Source organism: Lepidochelys kempii, chromosome 1 (genome assembly GCF_965140285.1).
Source record: "Lepidochelys kempii isolate rLepKem1 chromosome 1, rLepKem1.hap1, whole genome shotgun sequence".
Taxonomy (NCBI): Eukaryota; Metazoa; Chordata; order Testudines; family Cheloniidae; genus Lepidochelys; species Lepidochelys kempii.
Genome location: NC_136380.1, coordinates 288,904,603 through 288,931,318, shown reverse-complemented (window position 1 = coordinate 288,931,318; position 26,716 = coordinate 288,904,603). Strand labels below are relative to the sequence as shown.

At 43.5% G+C, this 26,716-nt stretch overlaps 1 protein-coding gene and 1 long non-coding RNA gene across 2 annotated transcripts in view; one reads left to right on the top strand and one right to left on the bottom strand.

Annotated features, from left to right (window-relative positions):
* Nucleotides 1-4,987: 4,987 nt before the first annotated feature.
* On the bottom strand, nucleotides 4,988-12,125 carry LOC140905140 (uncharacterized). The gene is made up of 3 exons (XR_012156766.2): nucleotides 11,537-12,125; nucleotides 7,762-9,778; nucleotides 4,988-6,630 (listed from the first exon to the last, which is right to left on the bottom strand). It is a non-coding gene; the product is annotated as an uncharacterized LOC140905140 (long non-coding RNA).
* The window catches only part of CAND1 (cullin associated and neddylation dissociated 1), a 52,363-nt gene continuing 36,881 nt past the window's right edge, over nucleotides 11,235-26,716 (top strand). Inside the window, exons 1-2 of the mRNA XM_073327847.2 lie at nucleotides 11,235-11,586; nucleotides 15,830-15,973. Coding sequence (XP_073183948.1) covers nucleotides 11,519-11,586; nucleotides 15,830-15,973 — 212 coding nt within the window. The 5' untranslated portion in view covers nucleotides 11,235-11,518. The remainder of the gene's footprint in view (nucleotides 11,587-15,829; nucleotides 15,974-26,716) is intronic.

Sequence of the window (26,716 nt, the reverse complement as noted above, 5' to 3'; positions counted from 1 at the left end):
TAAGGGCACTGGATTGTTCATTTGTGGGACTTTGATACCCTGGAAGGGGAGAGACTTTGAAGTGACCTTGCTGCTGGGTCAAGCCACAAGAAGGGAGACCACTGCAGGGCCAGAGCAGCTGTTGGGAAGGAGGCAGGAAACAATGAATGAGCAGCTATGCCAAGCCCAGCCACAAGGGGCAAACCTGAGGTTAGCATACTCTTCTACAGGAATACTATCCGGTTCCTAGACCTATACATTACATGAACTTTTTCCATTAGTCCAAAAATTCAAGAAAATCTTGATTTGGTCAGAATTACAATGAGTTTTTGTAATCCCATTCTTGTCCCTAATGAAGATTAATGTGAAATTTAATTCACATAATTAAATTGCCATTCTAATATGATTGGCAGGTCTAAATCTCTGCTCACAAGGTGCAGAATAGTACAGGCGTTAGATGTCAGGATTAAGGCTCCCTGGGAAATGTGCATAGAGATGCATGCAGTGATCTTATACGCAGATGAAAATCCATTGACATCAGTGGAGATTCTTAGATTTACATTTGTGTCACTGAGGGCTGAATTTGGCTCACAGTGCCTAATGAGTTAATACTACTTCTCTGAGTTTATGTCTCAAATAACATTTTTAAAAGAAAAAATCCTGAATGTGGTTTTACCAAGAGAAAAGGAGTACTTGTGGCACCTTAGAGACTAACCAATTTATTTGAGTATGAAAGCTCATGCTCAAATAAATTGGTTAGTCTCTAAGGTGCCACAAGTACTCCTTTTCTTTTTGCGAATACAGACTAACACGGCTGTTACTCTGAAATTTACCAAGAGAGAAATTCTTCCCTTCTGGGCCGTAGATGAATTGTGAGCTACTATATCCCTTTTTTGAAACATCCACGGGGAATGGAAAAACCACATGAGCCTTCTTGTGACAGTGAACAGAGACACATCTTGACAAGCGATGGACTACCTTTATTGTTCAAGTGATGTATGCTGGCAACTAGCATCATTTGCTCTTGAAGTAACGTGGCACTGAGTCACTTTACCTTGTGTGACTGTTGATGAGTCAATTTTGCTCCCTGAAGCCACGCTCCAGATGCTGTCTAGTTTTATCTGACTTATACATTCCAATTTATTTTTAGTCATTTGCATTCTGCTTGGTTCATGAAAGTGTACTTTTGGTGTATTTTGTCATCTTTACAGGCTATCAGTTGTAGCCCCACAAAAGAGGTGGAAAGCATACCCATATCCTCCTCACATGAAGCGTCCCTAATTTAGAACCAAAACTAGCAATTCTTTAAAAATGCTAGCCCGTAAAGCAGATTAGTCCTGAGACGAGCTTTGATTCACACACTGGCTATTTACATAGGATTTTCTAGGGACAGGTGTGGCCAAACCTTTTTGACATGTGAAACCTAGAATAATAAAGAATGAGACTTCAAGTTGCAAGTAACTTTCAGGGCTGCTGCTTTCTCACCACCATAGCAAGCTGCCTTGGACTGCATGTGGGGGGAGGGGCGGATGTTGAGGGTGGAAGATTATTGTGTGTGTGTGTGTATGGTCACTAATGGTTATGTGGGGTAGAGGGAGAAATGTGCTTCACTTTTGTTTAGTTTCGTAATGATTCTAGATTGTATTTTTTAATTAAAATGGCAAGGTCACTTACAGCCCAGCAAAGACATTCTTTTATGTTGCTGCATTTATATCCAAAGAAATATACACAATTTTGGGGTGAAACACTCCATTATTACAGCACTGAGGCAAACTTCTTCTGTGCCTGTAACTCACAGCAACAACAGGAACAAATGGAAGCACATCATTTCATGCTGAGCTGCTAAACTTTGGCCTAGCTGCTGTGCACAGGTCATCGGAGCTGCATTTTGGCTAACCCTGTTACAAAAGTCTTAACAATCAACACAGCTAAAGTGTGAGTTGTTTTCATTATCTTTGTGTGAATCATAAACAGGGTTGTTTACTGCAGAAACTTCCAATCAGTTATAGATATCTGCAAGTTCACTGAAGGTAATGGGACAACACGGGTGTCTGAGAACATAATGGGAGTATGCAGTGTTGTTGTAGCCGTGTCGGTCCCAGGATATGAGCGAGATAAGGTAGGTGAAGTAGTATCTTCTATTGGCGAGAGAGACAAGCTTTAGAGCTTACAGAGTTCTTCTATGTAAGCTTGAAAGCTTGTCTCTTTCACCAGCAGCAGCAGGTCCAATAAAAGATATTACCTCAATCCCCTTATTTCTCTAACATAATGGGAAGTCAGCTGAATTGCATAGATATAAATGAAAGCATAATTTGGCCTTCAGAAACTCCAGGTTTAGAGGTCTTACAAAGAGTGCAGATGCAAGTGGTTGGTGATCAGCTGATGATGTGTGTGAATAAAGAACCTGGCTTGACTTTCAGAACCCAGGATGAGTTTGCAGGGCTCGCCCTAAGAAAAAAAATCTTTGTGTCAGTAAACTGAACTCATCTGGTATAGAAATAATTGAGCAATGTCAACAATGGAACTAAAAAGAAAAGGAGTACTAGTGGCACCTTAGAGACTAACCAATTTATTTGAGCATCCGATGAAGTGAGCTGTAGCTCACGAAAGCTTATGTTCAAATAAATTTGTTAGTCTCTAAGGTGCCACAAGTACCCCAACAAATTTATTTGAACATAAGCTTTCGTGAGCTACAGCTCACTTCATCGGATGCTGTAGCTCATGAAAGCTTATGCTCAAATAAATTGGTTAGTCTCTAAGGTGCCACTAGTACTCCTTTTCTTTTTGCGCATACAGACTAACACAGCTGCTACTCTGAAACAATAGAACTATATACTGTATTCCCGACTCCAATTTTAGAGTAAAATTTTATTTGAAAGGTTTCAAATTTTATTCTGGATGATGTATATTTGAAAAGTTTTGGATGGTGAACACTGAGCCCTGGTCTAAACTAGGACTTTAGGTCGAATTTAGCAGCGTTAAATCGATGTAAACCTGCACCCGTCCACACAATGAAGCCCTTTATTTCGACTTAAAGGGCTCTTAAAATCGATTTCCTTACTCCACCCCTGACAAGTGGATTAGCGCTTAAATCGACGTTGCCGGCTCGAATTTGGGGTACTGTGGACACAATTCAATGGTATTGGCCTCCGGGAGCTATCCCAGAGTGCTCCATTATGACCGCTCTGGACAGCACTCTGAACTCAGATGCACTGGCCAGGTAGACAGGAAAAGAACCGCGAACTTTTGAATCTGATTTCCTGTTTAGCCAGCGTGGCAAGCTGCAGATGACCATGAAGAGCTCATCAGCACAGGTGACCATGATGGAGTCCCAGAATCGCAAAAGAGCTCCAGCATGGACCGAACGGGAGGTACGGGATATGATCGCTGTTTGGGGAGAGGAATCCGTGCTATCAGAACTCCGTTCCAGTTTTCGAAATGCCAAAACCTTTGTGAAAATCTCCCAGGGCATGAAGGACAGAGGCCATAACAGGGACCCGAAGCAGTGCCGCGTGAAACTGAAGGAGCTGAGGCAAGCCTACCAGAAAACCAGAGAGGCGAACAGCCGCTCTCGGTCAGAGCCCCAAACATGCCGCTTCTATGATGAGCTGCATGCCATTTTAGGGGGTTCAGCCACCACTACCCCAGCCGTGTTGTTTGACTCCTTCAATGGAGATGGAGGCAATACGGAAGCAGGTTTTGGGGACGAAGAAGATGATGATGTTGAGGAGGTTGTAGATAGCTCACAGCAAGCAAGCGGAGAAACCGGTTTTCCCGACAGCCAGGAACTGTTTCTCACCCTAGACCTGGAGCCAGTACCCCCCGAACCCACCCAAGGCTGCCTCCTGGACCCAGCAGGCGGAGAAGGGACCTCTGGTGAGTGTACCTTTTAAAATACTATACATGGTTTAAAAGCAAGCATGTGAAAGGATTACTTTGCCCTGGCATTTGCGGTTCTCCTAGATGTAGTCCTAAAGCCTTTGCAAAAGGTTTCTGGGGAGGGCAGCCTTATTGCGTCCTTCATGGTAGGACACTTCACCACTCCAGGCCAGTAACACGTACTCAGGAATCATTGTAGAACAAAGCATTGCAGTGTATGTTTGCTGACATTCAAACAACATCCGTTCTTTATCTCTCTGTGTTATCCTCAGGAGAGTGAGATATAATTCATGGTCACCTGGTTGAAATAGAGTGCTTTTCTTCAGGGGACACTCAGAGGAGCCCATTCCTGCTGGGCTGTTTGCCTGTGGCTAAACAGAAATGTTCCCCACTGTTAGCCACAGGGAGGGGGGAAGGTTGAGGGGGTAGTCACACGGTGGGAGGAGGCAAAATGCGACCTTGTAACGAAAGCACATGTGCTATGTATGTAATGTTAACAGCAAGGTTTACCCTGAAAGAGTGTAGCCACTGTTTTATAAAATGTGTCTTTTTAAATACCGCTGTCCCTTTTTTTTTCTCCACCAGCTGCATGTGTTTCAATGATCACAGGATCTTCTCCTTCCCAGAGGCTAGTGAAGCTTAGAAAGAAAAAAAACCGCACTCACGATGAAATGTTCTCCGAGCTCATGCTGTCCTCCCACACTGACAGAGCACAGACGAATGCGTGGAGGCAAATAATGTCAGAGTGCAGGAAAGCACAAAATGACCGGGAGGAGAGGTGGCGGGCTGAAAAGAGTAAGTGGCGGGCTGAAGACAGGGCTGAAGCTCAAATGTGGCGGCAGCGTGATGAGAGGAGGCAGGATTCAATGCTGAGGCTGCTGCAGGACCAAACCAGTATGCTCCAGTGTATGGTTGAGCTGCAGCAAAGGCAGCTGGAGCACAGACTGCTTCTGCAGCCCCTCTGTAACCAACCGCCCTCCTCCCCAAGTTCCATAGCCTCCACACCCAGACGCCCAAGAACACGGTGGGGGGGCCTCCGGCCAACCAGCCACTCCACCACAGAGGATTGCCCAAAAAAAAGAAGGCTGTCATTCAATAAATTTTAAAGTTGTAAACTTTTAAAGTGCTGTGCTTAAAGTGCTGTGTGGCATTTTCCTTCCCTCCTCCACCACCCCTCCTGGGCTACCTTGGTAGTCATCCCCCTATTTGTGTGATGAATGAATAAAGAATGCATGAATGTGAAGCAACAATGACTTTATTGCCTCTGCAAGCGGTGATTGAAGGGAGGAGGGGCGGGTGGTTAGCTTACAGGGAAGTAGAGTGAACCAAGGGGCGGGGGGCTTCATCAAGGAGAAACAAACAGAACTTTCACACCGTAGCCTGGCCAGTCATGAAACTGGTTTTCAAAGCTTCTCTGATGCGTACCGCGCCCTCCTGTGCTCTTCTAACCGCCCTGGTGTCTGGCTGCGCGTAACCAGCAGCCAGGCGATTTGCCTCAACCTCCCACCCCGCCATAAACGTCTCCCCCTTACTCTCACAGATATTGTGGAGCACACAGCAAGCAGTAATAACAGTGGGAATATTGGTTTCACTGAGGTCTAAGCGAGTCAGTAAACTGCGCCAGCGCGCCTTTAAACGTCCAAATGCACATTCTACCACCATTCTGCACTTGCTCAGCCTGTAGTTGAACAGTTCCTGACTACTGTCCAGGCTGCCTGTGTATGGCTTCATGAGCCATGGCATTAAGGGGTAGGCTGGGTCCCCAAGGATACATATAGGCATTTCAACATCCCCAACAGTTATTTTCTGGTCTGGGAATAAAGTCCCTTCCTGCAGCTTTTGAAACAGACCAGAGTTCCTGAAGATGCGAGCATCATGCACCTTTCCCGGCCATCCCACGTTGATGTTGGTGAAACGTCCCTTGTGATCCACCAGAGCTTGCAGCACTATTGAAAAGTACCCCTTGCGGTTTATGTACTCAGCGGCTTGGTGCTCCGGTGCCAAGATAGGGATATGGGTTCCGTCTATAGCCCCACCACAGTTAGGGAATCCCATTGCAGCAAAGCCATCCACTATGATCTACACATTTCCCAGGGTCACTACCCTTGATATCAGCAGATCTTTGATTGCATGGGCTACTTGCATCCCAGCAGCCCCCACAGTAGATTTGCCCACTCCAAATTGATTCCCAACTGACCGGTAGCTGTCTGGCGTTGCAAGCTTCCACAGGGCTATCGCCACTCGCTTCTCAACTGTGAGGGCTGCTCTCATCTTGGTATTCATGCGCCTCAGGGCAGGGGAAAGCAAGTCACAAAGTTCCATGAAAGTGCCCTTACGCATGCGAAAGTTTCGCAGCCACTGGGAATCGTCCCAGACCTGCAACACTATGCGGTCCCACCAGTCTGTGCTTGTTTCCCGAGCCCAGAATCGGCGTTCCACAGCATGAACCTGCCCCATTAGCACCATGATGCATGCATTGGCAGGGCCCATGCTTTCAGAGAAATCTGTGTCCATGTCCTGATCACTCATGTGACTGCGCTGACGTCGCCTCCTCGCCCGGTATCGCTTTGCCAGGTTCTGGTGCTGCATATACTGCTGGATAATGCGTGTGGTGTTTAATGTCCTCCTAATTGCCCAAGTGAGCTGAGCGGCCTCCATGCTTGCCTTGGTATGGCGTCCGCACAGAAAAAAGGCGCGGAACGATTGTCTGCCGTTGCTCTGATGGAGAGAGGGGCGACTGACGACACGGCTTACAGGGTTGGCTTCAGGGAGCTAAAATCAACAAAGGGGGTGGCTTTACATCCAGGAGTATTTCAGGCAGGACTTCACAGAGGGGTCCAATAAGAAATGGTGCACCTAAGTTATTGTTCTTATTGGAACAAGGAGGTTAGCCTGGCCTCTGATTGATACATGGCTAGATTTACCTCGCTGCACCTTCTCTGTGAGTGACTGCAGTGTGACCTAGAGGAATGAGTCCCCTAGACAGGGGAGGAGGCAAATGAGTACAAAACAAATCTGGTCTATTTCTTGTTTTGACCCACTCCATCTATCTTTTACATCTTTGGCTGGCAGCAGACGGTGCAGAAGGACTGCATGCCATCCATATCTCATGGCTGCTCGGCAGAAGATGGTGCAGTACGACTGCTAGCCATCCTCATCTCTTGCCTGCCTGGCAGAAGATGGTACAGTACGACTGCTAGCAGTCCGTATTGCCTGCCCGCTCACCATAAGACGGTTCAATAGGACTGACTGCAGGACTAAAGAGAATGACCTGGTCAAGTCACTCCAAATTTAGTCCCTGCGCCCATGTCTGTCCAGGCGCTCCTGATCGACCTCACAGAGGCCACCAGGAGCACCTCGGACATGACGATGACGGCTACCAGTCGTACTGTACCGTCTGCTACCACAAGGCAAGGGGTTGCTGCTACTGTGTAGCAATGCCGTACCGCGTCTGCCAGCACCCAGGAGACATAGGGTGCCGGTTACCTGAGCGGGCTCCATGCTTGCAGTGGTATGGCGTCTGCACAGGTAACTCAGGAAAAAAAGCGCGAAATGATTGTCTGCCCTTGCTTTCACGGAGGGAGGGAGGGAACGGGGGCCTGAAGATATGTACCCAGAACCACCCACGACAATGTTTTAGCCCCATCAGGCATTGGGATCTCAACCCAGAATTCCAATGGGCAGCGGAGACTGCGGGAACTGTGGGATAGCTACCCACAGTGCAACGCTCCGGAAGTCGACTCTAGCCTCGGTACTGTGGAAGCGCTCCGCCGAGTTAATGCACTTAGAGCATTTTCTGTGGGGACACACACACTCGAATATATAAAACCGATTTCTAAAAAACCGACTTCTAAAAATTCGACCTTATTCCGTAGTGTAGACATACCCTGAGAATATACTTACTTTTTTTTTTTAAAATAACCAGAGGGTGGAACCACTTCCAGACCACTTGTCTAGAGTCTTCTAACTTCTCTCTTTATGGTATTTTGTTTGCTGAAACTTAATTTGATGATGAAAAGTTTATTGTAGCTGGATACTTTTGCAAAGCAATTTCAGACATTTTGACAGTTCCTTTCAGTCAATTACTTAATCACATGCATTTACTATTTACAGCACTTTGGTCCTGATCTTGCTTCTTTTGAAGTCAATGGAATCACCAGGCCCCTCAAACAGTTTCCTTTGCTTTTGAGAGGGGCGTATCTGGACTATCTGAATATGACATTTTTGTTTAAAGTTGTGTGAGTTGCTTCTTTTCCTCTGTAAATTTCTAGAAATCTCTTACTATCACAACATTTTAAAAGCACTTCTGGAGATAGAATCCCAAAGTATATCATCCTAGCTTTCAGATGAATAATTCATTAGCTTAAGGTAGAGGCTGTGCAGGAGAAAGGAAAACTTAAAATGACTTTTCTTTAACAGGTCAAAGGAAGTTGTCAGGTTGTTTAGTCCTATAATATGGCCTACTTTGAATTGTTGTGATTCGCCATGGTATGTAGCCTGAGTTCAAAAATAAGGAAAATTTAAACAAAAAAACCCCCTAAACCAAACCAAATGAACCCTCTACAATGTGATGTTCTAGCTGAGATGCTAAAGTCAGGAAACTCAGTTACTGTTGCTATACCTACTCTAACTCTGTTTACTGGCACATAGTATTCTATATAGTATGTTAACCATAATGCCTATTTATTCAGACACCTACAACAACACACATGTACCCTACCCAATATAGCGTTCTATTACTGGTGATTTTTTGTTTTAGCTTAGAATTTCTCTCTATTCTATTTTTCCAAACTATTTTTTTTTCAGATTTAAACCTAGATAATTCCTTAGTGTCATCAACAGAGAAACATTATTGTAATAAGCTAGAGTTTCCTAGGTGTCTTATCAAGATTCAAAATTCACACTTACAAAGCAAAACACCCTTTATAAATGACAAAACAAGTTAGGGTAACATTTTCTCTGGATCAAAATTGTAGCAGCTAGGTGCATTTGAATTACAGCAATAATTTCCTTTTATTCCTGCACAACCAGTTGTAAAAACTGATAACCAGGTTTAAATTTGTCATCCTAAAGGATTAGCTTTAAAGCCTTATACAGAACTATAGAATAATTCTTTACACAGATATATAGAGATGCAGTGCATCTTTTTCTTTCCTGATTGGTGGATTCAGAGTTCTTGTAACAAGTGAAAGTGCAAGCGCCTGGGTGTTCAAATGTGAACTCCGTGAATGTATCTGTAAACCAACCTTACTTTTCACTCACCTTCAACACTTTGTAAATATATTTCAAAATTTAAGACAACATAAATCCTTTCAGCGTCCAGCATATATATAATTAAGATTTGAAGTATCTCTGAGACTAAATGGACAAGATCCAACACTTGTGTCCATCAGGAGCAGATTAGGGTCCCACTCCATCTGTTAAGTTGTTTGTGATCATTTGGAAAATAATCTCTTCCACATTAGCCTTATCCATTTCTAAATTTCCCTAGAATAGTTGCATCTACTGTAGCTGATCTCCAGTTGTAATAAGTGGTCTTGAACAGGAAGCACTGTCTCTCCACCATGGCTTATGTTTCCTGGAGCAGTATTAAACAATATTTTAAGCAGTGCCCTGACTTTAAAACTAATGAGTTACTGAGGCCAACATACGGAGATGTTAAATGATGTTAAAACCAGTTTTACAAAGTGTTCAAGACTAGTGTGCTAAGGGCACAGGCCATATCTACATCTGGTGCAGGGAAAAAACATGTTTCCCCTCTTCTGCTGACCTCTGAGAGGCAGCTACATGCTGCTCCAGCAAAGACTCCCTTTGCTCCAGCAAAGACACCCTTGCCAGGTGTCCTGCTGCTCCTTTCCCCTGGCATGCTGGGTTGTTTTTGTCCATCCTGGCAACATGGTCGGAGAGCATGTAACATAATCTGAAAAGGAAAAATATTTGGGATTGAATCCTTTTTTGTTTCTTTTTCTTGTATCAATAAAGCCTGAAAGGTATTTCTGTTTTTTTTTTCTTTTATAAATGGTTGGAAAAGGTGAAGACGGGTGTTCTAAGGTGTACAATACCTGCACTTCCAATGTAAAAACATGAGGAGACTAGCTTGATCTACATTAAATTAGGAAGTCTTCACAATATTTCCCATCAGTTTAGACTAACAGCAGTATTAACACCACCAAATATTCAAAAATAATGGATCAGGCTCATACAATTTACAAGAGTCACTTATATAATTATGAGATTTAAAAAAATAATAAATGTTGTGTTCCTTTCAGTTGACTGGTCTTGGAACCTTTAGGGTTTACATTTTCAAGCTTTTCTCCTCAACCATGAGGGTTAGAAACATTTTAGAAGCCTCACAATAAAATCATGAGGATTAGGGATGCCGTGAGACAGTAGTGCTGCGATAGAGGTGTTCAGCTGCTACCAGGCTGTAGACAATGTCTGAACATTAGAGTGCTTGAAACGCCACCCACCTCCAGGAGTTCTGTCTACACTAGAGTACCACCATTATTGCCACCAATGAAGCTAAATCAGGGATAGTAGTGGTGAGAGAATTTTAGCAATGAAAACCCAGTGTAGACACCAGTATTATGATCCAGATAGTCAAAAATCATGAGTCAGCTCTTAACAAAATAATAAGATAAAATAAATACATTGGGTTTCTTTTGATTTGCCTTCTGGTTTCTGACCCCTTAAACTGCACTTGGGTCAGATTTTCGAGCTCCAGTCTTGCCAACCAGAAGGTCTAGAAAGTTATGTTTGTTTTTAAATAAAAGTTGAGGTGCTCAGGTTAGCACGTTTATGCTAGAGCTGGGGTTTTAAAGACAAAAACAACTGTCAGGAACAGAAGGGAATTGGTTTTATTCAGACTGTTGGAAAATGTTTTTTTGGATTCACAGCCTTCGAACACGGGCAAAAAGGTCAGGTTGGTTAACACCTCCTCTCCCAGCTCCCTCATTTCCTTTTTGCCATCACAATAAATGGACACCCAATACAAAGCCATGTTCTAAACCAGAAAAATGATCGCCCCGCCCCCACACCAGTGGGAGACTACAAGTCCCAGCATGCAATGCTCCGCCAGCGTCTCACAATGCAACTTCTATACCGCAGCATGCAATGCGCCGCATGTTCTAGAAAAACTACACGCCCCAGCGTGCTTTGTTATAGATCACTTCGCGCGCTTCGGCGCATTGCATGCAGGGATTCGTAGTCTTCCAAGCTTACGCTTCTTCCCTCCGCCTCTTCCCCTCTGTAACCGCTGCCTCAACGTCCCGCGCACGCTCTGCGCCACGTACGCTGTGACATCGCCCGAACAACAGCGCGAGCCTGCCGGAGCCAATCAGCGGCTACAAAATCGCGTCGCTCGGGCGGCTCGCGAGAGCCTACTTGAACTTTGACCTCGCCCCAAGCGCGAGCTGTGGCCGTCTCGGGTTCTGTTCCTTTCCCCTCCTCCCGCCTGAGCGAGGCCGCTCCCTTCCCCCCACCCGTGTCACCAAGTGGCGATGAGCCTGCCCCCCCGGCGGCGGCCTCACTGATCCCCCTCCCTTCTCGCTCCGCGCCGCCCCCGGGGACACAGCCGCCGCACCCAGCCAGCGCCGTCCCCCGCAGCGGGCGAGGTGGAGCCGGCGAGGCCCAGAAGACGCCCCCCACCGGGACCATCAACATGGCGAGCGCCTCTTACCACATCTCCAACCTGCTGGAGAAAATGACATCCAGCGACAAAGACTTCAGGTGAGCGCCGGGCCCGTCCCCTCCTTGCTCCCCGCCCGCCCGGAGCTCCCCGCGCAGGCCCCTTCTCTCGCCCCTGTCTGCCGAGCCCGCTCTCCGCCCGCGACCCGCGAGGCTGCTGCTGCTGTTGTTGCCCCTCCTCGTGTCTCAGCCCGGGCCTGGCTGTTGTGCCCCCGCGGCAGGAGGCCGATGACTCCGGGGCCTGTGGCTCGTGGGCAGAGGCCCGGCTGTCAGGGCCGCGGCGGGGGCTGGCCAGGAGGGATGTGCGGAAGGAGTGCGCCATTCCCCTGCTCCCCTGTCTGGAAGCATTGCAGGGGGCGGTGAGCCGGGGTCTGGGCTCAGGGAGAAATCCCAGCCTCCCCGCCCCCCAGGATTGCCCCGAGTTTTCTGGCGTCCAATGAAAGTTTAGTCTCAGTTGCTTGGCTTCTTCTCGGTGTCTGTGAAGTGGGGAGACAGAGCTGAGTGCGCCGCGCTCAGAAGTCCTGCTGGGGTTGGGACGTGGGGAGCCACAAAGGGCTGACCTCAGTAGTTGGTGACCTGCCTGTGATTTCAGTCCATTAGGTCCATCGGGAGGCTGTCCCACGAGGGTAGGGTTGAAGTGGATAGAAAAGCGTTGGTGCCTACTAGCCTTGTTGCACCTGTTCGGTGGGCAGAGGGTTCCTTGCTCCAAGGCCGACCACGAAAGTCCATGCTTAAAGTTTTTGTAAAGGAAGCCTAATTGAAGATTATAGCTGATGGAGGAGAAAGTGACTTACAGTTTAGGATTTGTCACAACAGAACTAGAATTGTGCAGGTGCACTCAAATAGTAGCTGTTTGCTAGTAATCATAATTGTACATCACTATAGATTAAAGAAGTTGTGCATATAAACTTTGAATATTTGATAGTGAAATTACAATTTTCAGTACGACATAAAGACATAAAATATTTGATTTGTTTCATTATAAATATATTGTAGAAAACAAAGTTGAGGTTTTGTCTCCATGCATTAATTTTTTTAAAATAAACATTTCTTTAACCAGCAGTGGAAGACTAAATGTGTCAACTACTGAATACATCAGGTTAAAAATCATTAAAAAAATTTGGGCATAAGCTTTCATGGGTAAAAAACCCACTTCAGACATCTGAAGAAGTCGGCTTTTTACCCATGAAAGCTTTTGCCCAAATAAATCTGTTAGTCTTTAAGGTGCTACCTCCTGATAATTAAAAAAATTATTCCTTTGCTTGTATTAAATAGTTTAGAAAATCAAAGTTAAATCTAATTTACATCTTGTGTATATGGTACATTTGCATTTAACTCAACATGGACAAGAGATTAATCACTTACTTTTGTTAACAGGAATTTTCTGGTAAATCTGATTCCTGGTTCTCATGGATTACCACAGTGCTACATTGTTTAGCTTGCAATCACTGAGAGAGAATACATACATCCAAATAAAACTATTTCAAAGATCATTTAATTAAATTATTTCAAAGATCTTTGTATAATAAAGATGGTAGGTGAGCTCTGGTTTTCAATTTACAGTATATAGAAAACTTTGTGCACTCGATAAAGCAGTCATAGCATTTAGAGACAAGCTTTATTAGATTTAACTATTGATACTTAGTGGTCAGATTCTTCAGGTGAGTCTTTTGCCTGATTAGATAACTGGCCTAGAATGTTATTTTAAAAATAAAGCTATAGCTCTACAAATCAAAGGAGTGATGCTATGTTTAATATTTTTTCCTTTCTAAATGATTTAGAAGACTAATATTGTAACAGTACAATCTAACATGGAAAATGGTGTTTCAAATGTTTTCTGTTAAATCTTGTTTCTTCATGTTAAGAACTGTTTAAGTTAGAGCTTTTCCAAATTAATTCTTTTCATGCGATTAAATGTTTTATATTTTGCATTGGTGAGGAGAGTGGGTAGCTTCTAACGATATAGCTTACCACTATACTTACTGATTTTGATGGGTTTAAAGTTTTCACAAAAAAATGGCCTGTGTGAAAACTGACATACAGTATTAGCCTAGAAAGTGCATTTTTCCAGCCAAATGTGTTTAAAGTTTCTTTGACAGTTTGAGTACAAACAGTAGAAGTATATTTGTTCTAAGTGTTTTTTACATTTTATTCATTTGTCTATATTGAAAAATAATTTTGGACTGTTTAAAGCATGTTTGAATTCCCAAACCATAAAAGATATGGTTAACAATTCAGGTTTGCGAAGTGACTTAAGTACTAACAATTTTTCTTAATTCAGTTTTATGTATTGTGAATCCAGTAAAATATTCGGAATATGTATTTGCATATTGAATGGAATCGTACATTAAGAATCTGCTTTTTAAGTCCCCCAGTGCTGTAGATTTTTTTAGTAATGCTTAAACCATACCTTAAAGAGGGATGGTGGAGATGCACACTTTCTATTACCAAGGAAGGACAGAATTAACTACATTAAATTGATTTACTTGTTACATTAGTAGTATTTTGTAGCCATTTGCTTTAACTGTCCAATCAAGATTTTGTCCTAAACTTTACATATTTTGATACTAGAGAGACAAGGTGGTTGAGGTAATATCTCTTTTTGGACCACTTTCTGTTGGTGAGAGAGACAAACTTTCAAGCTTACACAGAGCTCTTCTTCAGCTCCTTTTTGATACTGTCATTTGTCATGTTTTGATCTCAAAATGCTCTTTTTAGAATTTGGAGCTCCTGGATGCAGCCCATGCTGTAGCAGACAGATTCTGTTCCCCAGGAAGTGTGGGATGATAGCTATGGTGAAGGTGATCTTTTTTGCAGTTGGAAGTCAAGGCTGCTGTTGCACTGCTGACGTGCAAGATGGGTTGGGCATTGGGAAGCTGCTGGGGACAGGTGCTGAGGGAGTCTATAGAACCTGGAGCTGAAATAAATGGGAACTGCTAATAAGAAAAGCGAACCCAAATAGGTGTTAAGAGGGCTTAGGGGAAAGATGTAGAAAGGGCATGAGAACTTGTGTACAGTTCACTTGACTGTCTTAAGCCTGGTCTATGCTGGAAAATTAGATTGAGTGATTTAGCTAGGTTAAAAGAAAAGGAGTACTTGTGGCACCTTAGAGACTAACCAATTTATTTGAGCATAAGCTTTTGTGAGCTGCATCCAATGAAGTGAGCTGTAGCTCACGAAAGCTTATGCTCAGATAAATTGGTTAGTCTCCAAGGTGCCACAAGTACTCCTTTTCTTTTTGTGAATACAGACCAACATGGCTCCTACTCTGAAACACAGCTAGGTTAGTTCTCTGAAAAATCTTGTGTCCGGAGTGGCACAATTAGACTGACCTAACCTTCGGTTGAGATGCAGCTGAGTCAACAGAAGAATGACCTAGCTGCTGTCTTTCAGAGAGTTGGATTAACTACATGGATGGAAAAATCCCTCCTGTTGATTTAGGAAGCATCTACCCTGTGGTATTACAGTGCCATAACTGCATAGACATACCCCTGGTCAGCATGTCCCTACTTTTCCATTTCCTTCACTAAGTTCCAGCCTTGGCCTTCTTCATGTTACAGTTGGTTCCCAACAGGTCTTTCTCTGGTTCTGCAGGATCCCAGTGACATATTCAGCAACTTGCCACATGCAGCTTGAAGAAACTCAAGGATACTTTCTAAAATAAAGACTTGTAGCTACACTTCTGTTGGTTTTATGTTTATAAAAGTTTGCTTTTACAAAATCTGTTTGCAGCAAATGAAAGTATTGTTTTAAACTTTGATACATTTCTGTCTTCACGCTTCCTGTGAATTCCATTTTGGATAGTTATTCAGACCTTTACTTTAACATAGTGTAAACAGTAGAAGTAAATTAAGTTTGTGATTGCTTTTGTTCTTGAGGAGAAATTACAAGATAAATGAAAGATTATTGCTGTTAGAAATGTTGTAAGAATCTTTTCTTGTATCAATTTGTTATATTCTAAAACTATAATTAGTTAAAACTGGTGCTTTTTACCCCAGAATAGTGGTAGCATTAAATGTTAATACTAAATTTGATCACTTTTCAGAGTAGCAGCCGTGTTAGTCTGTATTCGCAAAAAGAAAAGGAGTACTTGTGGCACCTTAGAGACTAACAAATTTATTTGAGCATAAGCTTTCGTGAGCTACAGCTCACTTCATCGGATGCATACAGTGACAATTGCACAAATTTTATCATGCGTGACTGAAACTGATGAGCTTGGGTTGTAGCACATTGTGAATAGTCCATATCTGTTTAGCTATAATGGTTTGGATATTCTTTTGGATAGGTTTATGGCTACAAATGACTTGATGACTGAGCTACAGAAGGATTCCATCAAGTTGGATGATGACAGTGAAAGGAAAGTAGTGAAGATGATTCTGAAGTTACTGGAAGATAAGAATGGTGAGGTGCAAAACTTGGCTGTCAAATGGTATGTGTTCTTTTTGCAGTATAAACAATTGTCTAATCTTTGAACAATATAACTGACTTCTAATTTCATTGTTCAAATTAAGTTGCATAGCAATATTCTTCTTAAATTTAACATCTCTTCAAGAGACCCTTATAAGTGATGTGCCTTAATCCTAGTCTTACACAGCTTTTTGGTTTATGTCAGTGATCCAAATTACAATCCAGAGATCACAAATAGTTTCCATAGCATTTGCTGGTGGTCTGTGGAGAGCTAGCTGGTTCAATGGTGATGGCTCTCCTAATTTTCAGTTGCTAAATATCATTAAAAGAAGCTTAGACCTCCTATTACCTTTCCATGTTAAAAAATGCTGCATTTGCCACAGGGATGTTGTCTGATCTGTGGGAAGGTTCAAATTGCAGTTGGGATTTGGGGAGGTGAAGTATGGTATTGTGAAAAGTTCAGAATAGAAACCTGAATGCTAACAAATGACTAGGTTTGGGTATCAAAACACACAGTTAATAGATTCAAAACTTAAAATATTTCAGGCGTAGGCTTGGATAAATGCATGGAAGAGTAGGGGAGTAGTAGCAGGAGCTCAACTGGTCTGGTTTTATGTACCTCCATTGCCTCAGTCTCCCTTTTTTCCCCAATTAAGGAGTCTTCACATTATGGGTGTTTTCTCATTAATTCTCCCTCCCCCTTTTGGAGTCTGGTTTATTAACATAGATTTCAAAACAACTTACATTTTTCTACCCAGCTCTTTTTAGTTGGCTCCTGTTTCCTTCAGGCTTATACTCCCTAGGCCTTCTAAGGAGTTAGTCTGTGGAGTAACTCACACAATCTTCCTGCTCCTTTAAGTCTTTTCTCTGACTGAGCCCAGGTTGTCTTTATACCTTCCAACTGGCTTGGTTCCTAGTCACATGCTTGTATCACGTGACTCCTTTACTGAGAGGTAAACTTATTACAGGTGAGGCTGAACCCAGGACTCCCTTAAACAGCCAGTTCGCCCTGTGACCTGGGTGTTTGTCTAGTTTGTTTGAGCTTGATCCTCTTTAGGCTTTGTCAGCCTTAGTTTGAACAAGGTATAAAATTTAATGCATACATTTACTTTCTTTTAAATATTCTAGCAGTGATGGAATTTTCTTCAGTTGTGATATTTAAAATTGGGCTGGCCAAAACAGTGGAAAATGAACTGTAGGCAACAGAGGAGGGAACATGAACTTTGTCTCAGACATATGATTTTATTATAGTAATACAATTATCAATATTCTTTTCACTGTAGCCCACAGAAGTGGCAATGCTAGGTTAGCATGTTATATAGTATTACTGCTTTCTTCAGGGGAACGAAGAGTGCCATTTTTTTGGCTGAATTTTAAACTTTTGAAATATTAATTTACCTGTGGTAACTGAAGCTGTACCCCCTTCTAATAGAGTCTGCACATTGTATTTATGACCAGATTTGACAACAGCACAAAGAAAATAGCTTCAGAATTTGAAACACAAATAGTTTGTTTATGGGAGTTCAGTTGAGGCCTGGAAATGTGCTATTGTGGAAACAAAAATGAAAAAACAGCTGCATATTGTGTACATTTCAACACTTTGGTTGTAATTTTCAAACCTGGGGTCTGGAATTAGGAATTTGACTTTAGTCTCACACATTTGAAAATTGCAGCTTTAATTTGTGTTAATGAGCATTGTTGGTGCAATAGAAGGCAACCTTTTAGGAAAGGTGAAGGATGTGAAGCTATAATGGATTAAATTGTGTATGGCATGATGGAAGTAGCTTTTTCCAGGCATCTTCTTACATTTTCCATTAACTCTGGTACACCAGCATTGGTAGCAACCATGTAAAACTGATCTTGATCCCATTTTTCTAGCCAATTATTTGTTGTTTGTTTTGTTAGAAAAGGGAAGAAAAGTGCTTAGACACAATGGTGTTGAAAAATTAATGTTCATGCCAAAAGTGTCTATTTCTAAACTGCTTTGGGAATGGGTGAATGTGTACTTAAATACTTAAAAACAAATGGTGATGGTTAAATAGAAGGATGCAAGCATAAACCTTGCGCAGGGAAAGACCCGAGCATAAATTGAAAGGGAACAACAGAGATGCAAGTACATGTAAACCAAAGGTGACACACTGTAACTAAAAGGCTCAAATGAAATCTCCACTTTTCCTACTCTTTCAAATCCTGGACATATTAAACACAAGGATTCTGGAGGAACCTGCTTCAATAACCTGCAAATCTAATGTTTAGCAGGCTGACCTTTTACATTCTCATTCCTCATTCTTAAGGAAGTAAACAGAACAATGAAATATAAAGTCATTAAGATACTGCTTGTTTCTTGCATTTTTACTGTAGCAGCACTTGCAGACAGTGAATGGAAGAAAATTTCTGCTCGTGTCTTACCTTATAGTCATTGTTTCACATATGCAAATAACATTGTAATATTATGGTAACTGGTTTATGTTGAAGGTCTTATTGAATTTACTCTTCAGACATCTTCAGAGGTGAAATGGAAACAAGACTGATGTAGCCAACTTAGTCTCTAAGGTGCCACAAGTACTCCTTTTCTTTTTGTGAATACAGACTAACACGGCTTCTACTTCTGAAAAGTAGCCAACTTTGACTTCCACAGGATCAAGCAGAGTGTTAGCAGCAGTTTGTGTTTCAGATAAAGCAATTTTACAAATGTCTTTGGAGCTCAGTGTTAATACAAATGATTTTGCAGGTTAGGGAATTTAACTAAATCATTGCACTGACCAAATATTCCACATTATTGCTGGTGTAAGTGAGACACTACCTGCATAATATCTCTTGGAATATTGGCAGTCGTTCACAGTTTGGGCATAGTCACCAACCTACCCTTTTTAAGAGCTTCAGCCTGTTCAATTGGCATAATGCTTGTACCTGTATTTTACTTTATTTAATTAACTCTGTGAAATGGATTGTAACCTTTTGTAGAACAATCAGTCTTACAGAACAATATTCAATTTATCATAAAGGGGAAGAGAAACATTAAAGAAAAGGTTATCAAGCAATTGCAGAACATTATATTAATTCTGCTTAATTAACATTATATTAATTCCTGCATGAGGCAGGAAAGAAGTTATAAACTCTTATGATATCACTTTCCTTTAAAGGGGGCTCTCTGACATGTCCTGCTCAGTGGTTTTTTGTCTCTCAGCAGATTGAGGCCCTCTTCCTTTGGAGGGTAGGCTCAACTTAACTTTTTTAACTTTTTGTGTTGGTTACTTGTCTGCTCAGTCCTTTCCTTTCTTCCTAGGTTAGATAGTTTTATGTATGTCTTAGTGAAGTTTCTTCTTTTATTCTTCTTCTGCCCCCGGAGCTCTAAAAACGTGCAGCACTACAGTGGTATCTTGTTTGCTGGAATCTCCCCACCAAAATTGGTCCTTCGGGTTGTGGTTTCTCACTGTTGGGGTAAATAGGCTCCTGGTTCATTGCTGTACCTTATGGAAGAGTAATCCATTGGCTAACAGCCAAAGGACATTTTATGCTAAGCAGTCACTGTTGGCTCTGTAATAGGTGCAGTGGTTCTAGGAGGGAGTGGCATGCTTTTCCGAAAGGACCTCTTTCAGATGTGATTGTTGCCATTTTTCCAAAGCTGCTTGGTGCAAGAGCAGATTAGGGTTTTGTGGGGCCCCTGGGCCAGAGCAAGTGGGGCCTCTCCCTACCCCTTGCGCCTGCAGTCATCCCCCTGCCCCCAGTGCTCCTGCCAGGGAATGGGTCAGGGCATGGGGACTCATCCTCTGTGCCCGGCCCAGGCAAGCCCCCGTGCCCCAACCCTACTCCCTGACCACAGTGCTGGCCAGAACAGGGCAAGCCCCTGACCCCGCTCCCCGGCTGGAGAGGTGTGGGTGGGTGGAGTGGGTTGGGGTGTAGGGGGTGCCCATTTTTCCAGGGCCCCCCGATTGGCTAATCCGCCACTGGCTTGTTGTACTGCTCGTGGAAGGATAGGGTAACCAGATGTCCTGATTTTATAGGGACAGTCCCAATTTTTGGGTCTTTTTCTTATATAGGCTCCTATTACCCCCCACCGTCTGTCCCGATTTTTCACACTTGCTGTCTGGTCACCATATGGAAGGATGTGTGACCATATTGTCTGTCGTCATTATTTGCATTACAGTAGTGCCTAAAGGAGCTTTCCTTTCCAGATAGACCAGTATCCTTATGTGGACACAATAGATATAAATGATGATGTCACTGGTAACCCTGAAGAGGGGAGAATCTCTTGAGACTTCTGAAGTTAATATCTCTTCTATTACACATAGAATCTAAAACATACCTCTGGAGCTTAAAGAGGAGGGCTATTTCTGGTTAAACGTAAAAGTGACTCATATGTGCAGGGTTCCAAGTTTTCCCCCTGTTGACCATTCTATTCAGAACATTTTGAATAGGAAATGAATTCTTTCGATTAAGAAACAAAACTCCTTTAAATATTTCAAGGAGCTTTTTTTCCACCTCAAAGTATACGTTATTAAGGTTCTTATACTGCTCAGGTGGATGCTAATATTCTGTGGCTGGTTGAATAAATGTCAAACTCTAAAGAGAGTTTACAAGTGTTCTGGGGGCTCCTTCCAAGATAGTTGTCTGTACAACCCAATTCTGGGTAAAATGTGGTTACAAAAACTGGCTTTTGGGGAACATTCCTTCTTTCAGGTTGCCTCATTTCTGCATTTACCTGTGTTTTCTGTATCATCTGTGGTGTAATTCAGATTCCTTTCTGCTGCCTCTCTTTTACTTATAGCCCCACAGGCCCTACAGTTGTTTGAGTGACCTTTCATCTGCACCTGTTTTAATAGTGCTCCCCTACAAGGGAAAAATGTCGTCTTGGGGTATGTCTACACTATAGTTTAAACCTGAGGCTGGCCCAAGCCAGCTGACTCGGGCTTCCGGTGCTTGGGCTAAGGAGCTGTTTAACTGTGGTGTTGACAGTTCGGCTCAGGCTGGAGCTCAGACTCTATGACCCTGTGAGGTGGGAGGATCACAGAGCTCCGGCTGCTGCCCAAGCCCAAACATCTACTGCAATTAAACAGCCCCTGAGCCTGAGACCTGCAAACCCAAGTCAGCTGGCACAGGCCAGCCATGGGTGTTTAATTGCAGAGTAGACATAAACTTGGGCATCCCTAAGGGGATCTTATGAAATGTTTTGAAGAATAACTTGATGGTCGCCTCCCAAAGGTTAAGTCCTTTAATATGGTAACTCTTTGGACAAAGTGTTGATGGATGATCTGTTTTTAGGTTTGAACCCTACAGGCCAGGGCGAAAAGAACCCTTTGTCTCTCCTCCACCCAAACCCAGTTATTTTCAGAATGAGGCTGTTCTGGCTCCTCTAGAAAAGGGACAAGAATGGCAGCAAGACTCTGATATGTAGTCACATGTAAGACTGATATTTAGGGCCCTGCGCAGATACAAATTTATATCTGCAGATGCTGATATAAATCGGTATATGTGGAACTGCACGGCTATCCCAGGAACTGCAGCAGCAAAAGGAGTAGAACGTGGGGCCGCCTCTCCCAGGAGCCAGCACCCTATGCCAATAGCTCCTCCTATGCGGCTGTACCGCACCCAGCCTCAACCTTGTCCCTTCCATGCAGCTTTCTTCATGACTGCGTCTCCTGTCTGGGATCTGTACAGCCACACTGGAGGACAGGGCTGGGGGAGGTATAGCTGTGCTGGAGGAGCTGCTGGCGCGGGGTGCTGGCTCCTGGGAGCGGCAGCCCCATGTTATACTCCTTTCGCCCCTGCGGTTCCCAGGAGAGCCCTGCGGTTCCGCAGATACCAATTTATATCTGCACAGGGCTGTACTGGTATTGTCTCAGTTTTGCTGGGTTTTTTTCATAATACCCCCAGCAAGGCTAGTACTCCTCTCCCTCCCTATCCCCAAGGATCTGCTCAGAGGAAGACCATTAAGGAAATACAGGAGCATCCTTTAAAGCTCAGAATAGTGTCTGATGTCTTCCCTCACAAAGCAGGCTCCAAGTGCATGTTTTCTGTGCTTTGTAATCCCCATTATTTCTGTTGGTTTTCATGTTTGTTTCTAAATTACTTTTGTATGAGATGCGCTCAGTTGGCAGGAAAATGCCAGCACTGCAGATTCAGCCTGGGATCTGAATGTCAGACTGGGATCTTTACTTGTTGCACACAACAGTACCAGTTAAAAGGTTCTGCAGGGCACTTTGTGCCTTCCTTTATACCTGTGCAACCCTATTATGTTAAGTTGTACAGGTTTAATTGATAGAACATTAATTAACAATTCTGTTGATACAGTGTTGGAATAAAATACAGCCTACCTGAGTTGTATTGGCTCTGCGGAGCAGACGTGAGTGTAAATTCAGTAAATCCTTATCATTAATGAAATCAACAGGTAGAACTCTGACAATGCACCCCTAAAAAAATCTGATTATGGATGCACAGTCGCTTTTTGGAGCACAGCAGCACTTGGAACATCTTTGGTGTCTTTTTGTATGGCAATCCTTCATTTACAACATTCATGTTGTCAACCAAGAAGTGTTTTATGTGCTGCTGACTTGCAAAATGTTATGATAAATTCTTGTTTGTTATTTTGTTGGCACTGTAGCTTAGGCCTCTTCTTTTCAGTCTGCCTAGGCATTCTGTACTTCTCATAAAGGTGGTGGCGAGTCTGGCTATGGCTCTATCCGTCAGTGCCTTAACAATTGGTTGGCATAGATGAGAGGATACCTGACCGTGAGAAGGGTGCTGTCATCTTGGAATCTCACAGCTGAGTGATAAATTGAGCCCAGAGCTCTTTTCCCATCTCTGCAATTAATCCACATTGTGGGTAAGCTCATTAAGTTGACAAAGTGTTCCTTTCAGATCCTCAGTGAAATAAGTAATTACCTTGAGCCTGCCAATTTTGTTGCAATTAGATATCTTTGCATTCTAAGCCCCATGATATTGAGTCTGGGTCTAATGTATTGGCATGTTTTCATCACCAGCATGTCCAGCTTTGTATACGTAAAGCTTGGATTGTGTTGACCAGTAACTATCTGCTGGCCTGGCTCTTTGTCCAGCATCCTCCTTCAGACTTTAAATTCCTTGAAGTGATGGTGGCAGGCCTAAACTATCCAGTAAGGTTGATCTGAAATTTTTCATGATTAAATGACAATTATGATGGGCTCTTAACTTGTTGGGGAGCCCAGTGTATCCACAAAACAGCACTGAACTGTCTGTGCATGACAAAGAGGAATCTTCAGAAAGATCAGTTTAGGTTCCATTCAGTCTCCATTTGCTGGGACTGAGACCACTATAACAAATCAAATTTCACATATCTTGTGTGGTCTCAGATTCCAAATGTTTTGGACAAGACAGGTTGAAACGGAAACTTTCATATTAATAAAAATGTCAATTTTTTAATCTTAAGTGTCATCTAAATATAATCGAATGTCATATTGTCAGAGCAGCAAAAAACACCCACTTTTGCTTATGATTAAGGGTACAATTTTGTCATGGATATTTTTAGTAAAAGTCATGGACGGGTCACGGGCAAGGACCAAAAGTTCACAAAAGCCTTGACTTGTCCCTGACTTTTACAAAAAAATATCCCTGACAAAATGGAGAGGGAAGAGGATCTATCACCCTGCCCCACTGCATGCAGCAGCAGGGAGCTGTGGACCCTCCGCCCCTGCTTAATGTGCTGGGAGGGATCCCTGACCCCGGGGCAAGGAGTTTTTGGGGGGATTCCCTGCTGCCCTGCAGGGCTAGGAGCAGGGGTCTGTCCCCCTCCATCTGCATGACTGGAAACAGAAAGTCTCCCACTGCCCGTGGCAGCTGGGGAGGTGTGTGGGGGCCCCCCGGCAGAGGCTGGGGAGGTGTGGGGCCCCAGTGTCATAAAGGTCATGGAACTCACGGAATCCGTGACTTCTGAGACCTCTGACATACTCGCAACCTTACCTATGATTGGCTCATCTTCCCTTCTATTGGTCACAGATCTGGCTATGATGATTCATGCTTTTGTAAATTCTAGGTTTGATTATTTATAATTAAATGCTTGTCTACATGAGGATGTTATATTGGATTAGTTTGTTTGCTCTAAGTGCAGCATAGTAACTATATTGATTTGAAGTGCATCCACACTGCTTTGTTATACTGGCTTAAGGTACTTTCCTTGTTAATCGTTGTGTCCACAAACCTCTGCGTTTGTTCTGATTATCTGCTTAGAATGCTGCACCGTTATGGTTCAGTATTCTGCTGATTGGTCTGTGCACTGGGATTTTTCTTGCAGTACATGGTGAAATGCCCACCAGAACCTGCAGGAAATATGGGGCATGGGGTCAAACTAACACGTATTATTCCTCTCCTGGCATGCCATCATCTAACTATTTTGCCAGTGCCATTTTTGAACTGTTATCAGGCAGCATGGAAGATGCAATGCTGATCACTGTGATCATGAGTCATTAATACAAACAGGATGATGATGCACCAGTATTGGCAGTCATGCAGGTGGATATATTTGGCTTGGCAGCTTTGAAGGTCTTTGAATTATGTGATATGGCTACAGGTTGAGGAGAAGCAGGAAGATGAAATTGAGCAGGGCATTTATTTGGATCAGCTTTACACAGTGGAACACCACTTCTAAGGTTGGCCAACTAGCACTGACTGGTCAGACAGGCTAGTGATGAAGAACTGGGACATCCACTAGTTGCTGCAGAACTTCAGGATGTGGAAGACTGCTTTTGTAGGGATCTGTGTGGAACTCACTCTGGAGCTGCAGCAGCAGAAAATCAACATAAGAGTTTCCCTCAACATCTGGAAGCTCACCACCCTCAATTGCTACTCATCAGTAGCTAACCAGTTTGGAGTTGGTAGATCAGCTGCTATGGGTGTGGTCATGATGGTTTCCAGGGCTATTAAGAGCATTGCCAAATCATAAAGCTTGGCAATACACAGGTGATTGATGGTTTTTCACAGAAAGAGTTCCTGAACTCTGTAGTGGTTATTGATGGGCCCCAGATACCTATTCTTTCCACACACTTCCCTCTCCCCAGCATCAAGCTGAACACCTTAAGGAGGGCTATTTCTCCAGGGTGCTGCTAGGCCCGGTTGCTCACTGTGAAGGTTCCCCAGTATTAATGTGCATGATCTCGAAAGATCCACAATGACAGGATCTTTAGAAACTCAGGCCTGTTTGCTGGAAATAATCAAGGGAATTTTTGCTTCCCAGACAACTTTGGACATTAAAAAAGTTATTCCTCCTTTGATTCTGGGAGACCCAGCTTATGAAACCTTTCACTGGACACTTGACCAAAGGAAAGGAGTGGATTAACTACAGTAACTTCTCACTTAGTCATCCTGGTTAATGTTGTTTCGTTGTTATGTTGCTGATCAATTAGAGAACATACTTATTTAAAGTTGTGCAATGCTCCCTTCTAATGTCCTTTGGCAGCCACCTGCTTTGTCCACTGCTTGCAGAAAGAGCAGCCTGTTGAAGCTAGCTGGTGGGGGCTTGGAATCAAGGTGGACCAGCAGCCCCTTGTCAGCTCCCCGCTCCCCTAAGTTCCTTGTGCGGCAGCTGCCCAACAGGCTATCAGTTGCCGGCAGTTCAGCTGTCCCTCCACCCACTGCCATGTGCTGCCCCTGCCCTCTGCCTTGGAGCTGCTCCTGGGAGCCTCCTGCTTGTTGTGCGGGGTGGGGTGGGAGGAGCGGGAGAAGGGTGCTAACGTCAGGGTATCCCCCTGCTCCTGCCCCCCGCTCACCCCATCTCCATGGTGGGGAGACAACAGGGCTTAGGACGGAGGGAGCTTGCTGGCAGCAGCTGCTGTCTCAACTTGCTGATTTACTTAAAAAGGCAATGTACTTAGAGTAGGGTAAACAACTTAAAGGGGCAATGTGCAACACACACACACACACACACACACAGTGTGTCTCTGTCTGCCATACTGTCTCCTCTCCCTCCGTTTGTGCTGCCCTGTAGAGTGTGAGGCTACATTAACAACGTGTTAACTCTTCAGGGCTTAGCCGAGTGCTAGTTCATCATTTAGCAGTAAGGCGTTCCCTGGGAAATATCCCACCCTCTGACTTCACCACCTCAACCGATTGCTGTGCACAGTATTAAATTGTTTAAAACTTACACTGTGTGTGTGTGTGTGTATGTGTGTATAAAATATAGTCTTTTGTCTGGTGAAAATAATTTCGCTAGAACCTAACCTCCCCCCCCATTTACATTATTTCTTATGGGGAAATTGGATTCGCTTAACATCGTTTTGTTTAAAGTCACATTTTTCAGGAACATAACTACAATGTTAAGCGAGGAGTTACTGTGTATCCTGAGTAGCTGCAGAATGACAGTGGAGGGTGTGTTTGGAAGACTGAAGGAAAGGTGATGGTGCCTCGTGACAAGTTTGGAGGTTTATCATCATTATGTGACTCGTGATAAGTGCTTGCTATATTTTTCACATCTGTGAGAGGAAGCAAGAGAGCCTGAACAGTGGTGGGCGGAAGCAGGAGGTGGACAGACTTCTTGTACCTTATGGGAAGCTGGAGAGTGTGTCTTAGAAAAGTGTTCCAAGCAGCCAGGAATCCATTGTGTTCTTATTTGGACCAGGGGTTAGCTGCGGGTAATTAATGTACTACAACCAAGGAAATGACCGTAATGTTTGTGTGTTGGTTTTATAAGGAATTGATTCTATTGGGGGATGGGAAGCGGAATGTTCCTCCATGAAATTTTTCATTTGAGTTGTATAAAAAAAAAGTTAACAAATGCCATAGGTAACAAATTATAGGA